This window comes from Mytilus galloprovincialis, chromosome 1 (genome assembly GCF_965363235.1).
Source record: "Mytilus galloprovincialis chromosome 1, xbMytGall1.hap1.1, whole genome shotgun sequence".
NCBI lineage: Eukaryota > Metazoa > Mollusca > Bivalvia > Mytilida > Mytilidae > Mytilus > Mytilus galloprovincialis.
In genome coordinates this window covers 59,393,641-59,402,389 of record NC_134838.1, presented here as the reverse complement: position 1 = coordinate 59,402,389, position 8,749 = coordinate 59,393,641, and the positions used below count along the sequence as shown (strand labels likewise).

General features: G+C 31.9%; 1 protein-coding gene across 1 annotated transcript; it reads left to right on the top strand.

The window, feature by feature from the left end:
* The first annotated feature begins 3,165 nt into the window (after positions 1-3,165).
* On the top strand, positions 3,166-5,581 carry LOC143080043 (ankyrin repeat and SAM domain-containing protein 6-like). The gene is made up of 2 exons (XM_076255689.1): positions 3,166-3,710; positions 5,466-5,581. Exons 1-2 carry the CDS (start codon positions 3,350-3,352, stop codon positions 5,516-5,518), a joined length of 414 nt encoding a protein of 137 aa, XP_076111804.1. The 5' UTR covers positions 3,166-3,349; the 3' UTR covers positions 5,519-5,581.
* The last annotated feature ends 3,168 nt before the right edge of the window (positions 5,582-8,749 follow it).

Here is an 8,749-nt window from a genome sequence, read left to right as displayed (position 1 = left end):
TAGAGAGCTTAATCTTTTTGAATTAAAGAAGGATTAATGCATTTGAAAACAAGGTTATCCATACAAATATCTTATATCTTTTATTGTTGTTTTGAAATGGAACCTCATAGCTATTTATTTTTTTCTAAATATCACAACAACAATGTGAAATTTGCAGAAGCAACATATTGTCTTTGCTCTCGCTGGGATTCGAACTCATTATATTTTTTTCTGTCTATGAAGAAAAACATAAAAAATGCGGTGCACACAAAATAACTCATGGGTTATTATTAAGTGTGTGACACATATTTTATGTTATTTTGAAACAGTATTACAGTCATTTCTTATAATTTAATTCTAATTTCCAGAGAAGGTGATACACGGCTAAAACACATGTTATATTACAGTGACTTGACTGTTAGTGTTGCTATTCACCAATTGCAACTCATTCAAAATTTTGCCCCAATTGCAAATTGTTTTATTAAATCACATTGTTCAACTGGTCAAAAATTTGAACAAACTGTTCAGCCAAAATGTGTAAGTGCAAAGTGCTAAAATAATTCATACTTACAATCCTATAAGTCTGTAACTCCACTGTATTGATGTAATTCCTAGATCAGTCTATCAATCTGTATAGTTATATTACAGCCATTACCATACTAAAGGTGAACTGTTTTATTTTGAATTGCTATAAAAATGTCAAAACTAAGCTTTTATAGAGTTTTTCTTTCGAAAAGTATTCTATATTTATAAGAATCACACATTATGTGAATAAAAAAATTTCATATTCAGTAAAATATTTGAAATTGCAATATGTTTGTAGGAAGGGGAGATAATCGCTTTTTGGTTTCAAAAAGTCTTTATTCAAAAGAATAGTATTTTAGGTTATCTCCCCAAGGAAGCATATTGTTATTTCATACATATTTTACTGAATATGAAATGTTTTTATTCACATAATGTGTGATTCTTATAAATATAGAATACTTTTCGAAAGAAAAACTCTATAAAAGCTTAGTTTTGACATTTTTATAGCAATTCAAAATAAAACAGTTCCGCTCAAATTTAAGCAAGAGCTTGGAATTAATAAATTGCTAAATGAAAAATTCTGTCACGCTGGTGTTGCAGTGAAGTATAGTAAAGTGACGGCTATAGTGGGAGGGGGTCCGGGGTCGGAACCCCCTTTTAATTGACAACAAATGCTGTTCTATGGAGACGTATGGTTGGAATACCATTTTCCTATAATTACATTAGATGTATGTTTCATTATAATACTTTATTCTGATTGGCTAACAGCACAACACGTGTTATTCCTTAAGCAAATGCATTACTCAATAAAACTTTTCATTCATGATAACACGTGGTCCCACAAAAAAGTGCACAGGTGAATTAAATAAATAATAATAATTTCATGATCATAGCTAAAAAATGTAATTATAAGTATTCCGCGCTTCATATAAAATGTACTTCGGTCAACGCTTTTACACCCCAATGAAGTTACAAAAAGAAGCATTCAATTCTTAAATGATTTGTTTGTTGTGGACACCCTCTTTTTAAAATGACAGGAGTCGCACCTGTAATATATCTCATTTCAACACAAGCAAACTACAGTGCATACGACATTTCAGAGCTTAGGTACATGCCTTGATTTCCTAAATAGAGCGTTGCTGAACAAGTATTTATTGACATCGGCTTACGTTTTTGCCAGGTCGTTGTCAGATCATAAAGCTTTGGAATGGAAAAAAGATACTTTCATTTTTCAGGCAGGCAAATATGATATTTTTTTATAGTTCATAAGCTCTGAAACATTTAACGTACTGAATTTTTCTGATTACAAAAGAAGAAAAAGTTAAAAGAAAGAACAATTAAAAGCATACCAGATTAATAAGGATTGATTTTAAAAAATGCTAATGACATATGCCAAGTCAGGAATATGGCAGTTGTTATCATATAGTTCTTCTCCATGAAAATTGGCGTTTGTTCTTTTTGCACTTCGGTAATCCTGTTGTTTTCCTCTTATAGTTGATGTGTTTTTCGCGGTTTTGGTTTGTGACCCTGATTTAGTTTTCTATCAATCGTCTGATGACTTTTGAACACCGGTATACTACTGTTGTCTATTTATAAGAATTATACCATTTGAAACAAACGCACTGAAGTATTGTACCCCTATATTGTTTTGGAGGTTCAAGACATTCGATATAAATTTCGTTGTAACTTCAGCTTAATTTATTCTATGTAACATGCTCTGGCTCATATCAAGACCCTTTCATAGCTGAGCAGGTAATTTTTGTCACCGCTCTTCTCTTTATGATATGAAAACGTTATTTCTTCTGTTTGAAACTCGGAAAATTATCAACCACTTGAAGTATCTCTTTCTAAAAATAAAATGACTAAGCTATTGTTTTTGTACTCATTTGAAGCAGAATTCATATTTTATTTTCACCAAAACATCTGTCAAATTCTTTAATTTCCTTACAGAATTATTAATGATGTCATGGGACATGATGAAGATAAATGTCCTAAAAAATGTTTTGGCCGCAAATTTATTACATCTTTAATTAAATCTGTTTTTGGGGTTGAGGATACCAAAGAAACTAGAGGGTCTATTTCATATCTTGATATTTTCCTCGATATTGACACAGATGCATGACTTCAATCTAAAACTTATGACAAAAGGGATGGTTTTAACTTTCCAATGGTAAACTTTCCTTTTCTCAGTAATGACATTCCCTTTGCTCTTCTAATTGCGTTTGTATATTTCAAGTGCTACTATTAGCTCCTGCATTTTTATATTTTATTGACTTCATCAACAGGGATGTCATCTTTTAACAAAAACTACTTCCACAGATTTATGAGGAATAATGAATGAAAATAAACTCATCATAGATACCAGGATTAACCGACACTTCATAAATTTTTTAGGTCGCAATGACAAATAGATGACCGATACGACACGTTTGCATCTCAACTCAATAAGTACATTTTTTCGATGTCTTTGATATTCAAATACCAAAGAGTCGTAAGTCTTATCTTAAAATTTACTATATAATATATAGCTGTAAAACTGTAGAGAACTCCAAGGTAAAGTTTATAGAACGAAAGTCATTAAAAACTGACAAAACCATACGTTAATAATAATAATAATACCTGGACATAAATATCACACGTAGTATTTCCGTTCGTGAAATAGCAGTTTGCCATTTGCCAATTACTAAAATGACGTCATATGAATTTCAGTTGACATAGATGACATTTAACATGAACATACAAGTTACATAGGAAAAGTTGGTTTTAAATTCAAAGTGATAATTCAGATCGATTTGAGGACGATTCTACGAAGTAATATTATTTTTCGGACGTGCAGAATTATAAAATGGGAGCAGGATTTTCAAAAGATGACGAAAATGATAGGACTGGTGCTTTATTTCAAGCAATAAGGAGAGATCGATTTCAACTTGCTACAGATTTAATTTCAAAAGGTGCAGGGGTAAACTGTATAAACTATTTCGGTAATACACCACTAATAGAAACATGTAGGAGCAACCGGACATCAAACAGGACAGGCAGTACAGTTGAATCCGAACGAGAGCGTTTTGTTTCTTTTCTTATCCAAAATGACTGTGACCTGACCAAATATGATATATATGGATGGACAGCGCTTATGTATGCCGAAAAGAATGGCCATGATAACATTATTGATATTCTGGAGAAAAAAGAACGTGGAAGTAGATGTGGTAAGAAATGCGATATTAAGATATTATGAATTAGTGAAGATTTACTTGACAAAGACTTTCAATTGAAATTGTTACATAATTTATGATCACTCTAATACGTTGCCATGTTTTCCCTCGTTTAAAGTTAAAAAAAAAAATCAATCAATATACATGAAAAAAAAACGGTTTGAGCAAATTCACGAAACATAAAAAAAACTCGAAGGTTTATTAAAAAGGGAAGAAGTTCATAAAATCTGCTGGAAGGAACGCTCGATTTTATTAGACAAATAAACGAACAAACTGTTATATTCCTTATTTGTTACATGCATTTTCCTAACAAATGATGGATTAAACCTCCCATATTATGATCCTCGCTTCAATATCCGCTATCTTGACAAAATTTTGCGAGAAACCCAAATAGACATTATTGGCATTAACATGACAATAATTGGTATCCAGCATTAAAAATTACTAAAAAAAAACTATCATCACGTCCGAAGCACCCATATGCACCTCCGCCGAGCATAAAAACAACCAAAATCAAAATCCTGAAAGCCGGATGGATAAATACCAAGCCACGCCAAGAATCGTACAACCAAAAAGGCGTGTTTTATACAATAACAAATAAGGGTAAATATATATGTAAAATTAATTCAAACGATAAACAACGTCAGCACCTAGATCTCCGCTAACTCAACACATATGTATTTTAATTTTCATGATTTTAAGTTAAAAGCAACTATATGCACATGATTCGTTGTTTATGCAGTTCTGATTAAGAAGAAAAACCGACATGGTTAGAAAATACAAATATTAACACCATTCCATATTTTCATTCTTGACATGGATAGAAAATACATAAAATAGCGCCGATACAAACTCAATCCAAATTATATATTCTGATAATATAACTGTCTATAAATAAAACAAATCTATCTTAAATTTAGAAATTTACCTGTGATAATATAAACATCACAAAATAAAAACGTCAGTTTTTGTGGCGTTGATCCATTCATATGTCGCGCAGTTTTTACTTCGTTTGTAGTGTAATGTCGTAAATTCATGGGAGGTGTCCGTTGTTATTATGCGGTAAGATACCAAAGGACATTCAAACGCATACGTCTTTGAAAAAAACCGAAAATATGACCAAAAGACAAACAACAGTCCTCAAAATGTAGCATAAATAACTTCAGAACAAGCAACACGACCTACCTCAAAAACCTGTAATGATTTCAGATATTCCGACAGGGCTCTTTTCAACATGTGGCATCTGTCAGGTTGCTAGTTTAAGTGCACATTTGGTGATAATTGAAATTCGATGATATCTCATTCCTGGAAAAGTAGACAAGCTTGTGGTTACGACAATTCGAGCATATCCGTCGTGATCTTTGAAATAAATAGCCCACAATGGTTAACCAATTTGTGATGGCGTCCGTAAAAATTCCGAAAGAATGCATTCGGTTTCAAAATCTGTTGGTATATTGCTGTTTATATAAGGAAAACTATACAATTTGAAAATTGAAATCGCCTTGTTGTCATATTCGAATGAGATATACGTGTCTATAAATGAGAGAGAGTCACGCAGTTGATTCCTGTAGAAATTCCGACAGCCAGCTGGACAATAATTAGTGTACCTCCAAATTCAACACATTTCATGTCAATGAGCATCTCCCGCATACTGATCACTTGTTCTTCGACATGATTTACAAGGGAACATAAACCTTATATACATGTATTAAAAGCATTATCATACTATTTTTTATTGTATATTTTCAGGTACACCTGAAAGAAGACTTGATATTAAGAGAAGCTTGCAGTCTTCAAAGTGAGAAGTGGTTTATAAAACTGAATGTCGTGATTTTAAATATACAATGTATTCAAAATAAAAATGCTTTTGTAATTATTAAAATTACATGTTATGTACACACTATAGTTTAATTGTTTTTCTTCATTTTTTTTCATTTTATCGATTAATTCTACATTGAATATAAACATACTATCAACACCAATAACAAAGTGTCTCGTGTACATGCATACTGTCTATATTTCCAAATGAAATGTAAAACCTGAAGTTTCGTGCATTAAATGTTATGTTATTTGAAGTACAATGATGTATTCGAAACGATGATCATAACTATGTTCCAAATGTCGGAAGCAGAACTCATACCTATTATCTTCTAAAAATGAAAACAACACGTAAAAATCCGAAGCACTTATTTGGATTAACATTCATAAGGAATGCAAAAGTCGAATAATTCAAAGCAGAACTCATACCTATTATCTTCTAAAAATGAAAACAACACGTAAAAATCCAATGCACTTATTTGGATTTACATTCATAAGGAATGCAAAAGTCGTATAATTCAAAGCCAAAGATGTATAACAACTGAAACAGTTCTACGAACAAAAGGAAACGAAAGAGTTGACGCCTTAGTTTCTTTATAATTTGAAATTCATAAACGAACAATTTAAGAAAGGTTTGTTATAAATCATTTCAGTACAAAATCAATACTGTGACATTACTGAATACGACTTTTCATCGGGGGTTTACTCACATCAGCAACATGGCTGGTAGAACTAACGGATATTGCTTCTCTTTCTGGGGCAAACTAGTTCTATCAGTTTTGTTTTGAAAAGCGTTTCTGTGATGTATTTTGTCAAATATATTTTTTAAATGTCTGTTTTGTTCCTAGCGGTTAAAGTCTTGCACTGTCGAACTTGTTTTCATTACAACATTTCCCATGCATTCGGTCAAGTTTGAGGTTGCTGAATTAAACATGTGCAGATGATTTTTGAATTTTGCAATGTCTTAGCTTTGAAAAATAACCCATTAACAAATCATCTATAGGTTAATACACAACCACCTGATATGACTAATTGTGAAAGTAGTATATATGTACTACAGCTTGAATCTGAATATAGTATAGTTAATAATATAAACCACTGACGATAAAAAAAAATTAATTCAAACTCCAACATAATAACATCCAACGTAACAAAAGATCAACTAAAGCATAAAACCAGGTTCTGTTGTTCCGTTGTTTACCTCTTAAAGTTGATGTGTTTCTCCCGGTTTTTAAAGCAATTGCTTTTATGCTATCGCGTATGGCCATCTTTGTGACCCAGATCAGAGACTCCGCCCATATCAAGCCATAGTATTTTGTTAAACAGGCTCCTGGTCTGTCATTCTTTAACACCTATGTATGTTTTCTAATGCAATACATAGCTTGAAACTTTAAAAAAACGTTAGTGGATTTAAGAAGTTTCAGAATATGTTCTTGTAGATGTATTTTTGTATTTAAAGGGTCAACCGTTTGACTATCAAATAACATAGAAGTCCGAGTGAAAAAAAAGTACATTTTTATAACTGCGATTCCGTTTTCCGCCGTTCGTACGATGTTTCAACAAAATATGGATTCATTTCAGTTGCTGATTTAGTATTGAAAATTTAACTGAATTATCTCCTATTAAATACGGTTTTATATGTTTAATTTGTGTTTCTTTAAGAGGTCAGGTGCTCTTGTTCATTCATAAAATTATCGTTCATTCATACATTTATCATGTTTATCGTAAAATCAAAATCACTACACAGGTTAATGCGTAGTGTCAAATGATTACCTGTAATCTAAAAATAGACAAACTTTATTTGCGCATATAATTTAGCGGAACGAAACCCTTGTTGAAAACACATAACAATAAGTTCGTTTTCCTTTTCTGTCAAACTCCGTAATATTTATCGATCACCTTACTAATGAAATGGACCCGTCCAAACGTAGTAGATGCCAAGTCGGTCCAGATGAAGAGATATTTCAATTTTGAATTTTCTAGTTACAAAGATTGAAAAAAAGTACGTCTTTTTAAATATCATGATCAAAACTGGGAATGCATAACAAATGTCAGATGAAACCATTATCCTCGTCTTTTCAGTGAACAAGTCTACTACGTTTGTTGACACTCGACGGTCCACCGTGTTGGCAATTTTATTTCACATGTTTTCGAAATATTGAAGATCATTTTTCGCAATGTTTCCTGAAAATTGATAAATGTCAAAGCAACGTAGAGCTGTTTGTTCTTGTTCGTATAATAAAATCAGAATGGAAATGGGGAATGTGTCAAAGAGACAACAACCCGACGATAGAAAAACATACAACAGCAGAAGGTCACCAACAGGTCTTCAATGCAGCGAAAAATTCCCGCACCCGGAGGCGTCCTTCAACTGGCCCTAAACAATACATCAGTGATAACGATTTAATGTCATGTTTGTCTGTGATGACCCCCCCCCCCTTTTCGGGATTGCATGAGAATTATAGTTATCTCGTACCCACATGCACTTGTTTCTATCCATAGGAAGGTCGGCTATCCATATAAAACTATTTTGGATAGAAACAAGTGCCTGTGCTCGTACCGCATCAGAAGGACATACATGTATATCAACTGAGCAATAATGTTTGGAACTTAGTTTTAAAAATGATGACAAAGTACCATTATGAAAATATTTTTATTAAGCTGAAATATATATTTATTCTTTACATGTTTATGTCTTGTAAGATATTTTATTTCTTTCCCGTTTTTTAACATTTGCATCTGGAAAGTTGAAATGTTTTAACTTAATCATTTGTGTTAATGGTTAAATATAAATTAATAATGAAAATTCTTAAAATTAAATCAATAAAGGAAATTATTGCCCAGTTACAAACACTACCAGTGGATAATCCATGATGATTTCTTTTTGAGTTATATGTTTAAACGTAAACGTGTTGTCTCATTGTGAAATATAAAACATATTAAAAATGACTTTCTGCTAAAGTCTTTTATTTATATAAAGTTAAAACCTTCTTACTTCTAACTAGACAACACTCATGTCAGGTTTAATTATTATATATATGTGAATGAAAAATAAAAGTCCCCAAACATTAACATGACAGCAATTGCTTTTACAGCCTTTAAGGCTTTGATTTTAGTTTGTAACCGGGTGTGTTTTCGATCTATTGATTTATGACGTTCGAACAGCGGTATACTACTGATGCCTTTATTTCGAACTGAAATTAATTCAAACTTTT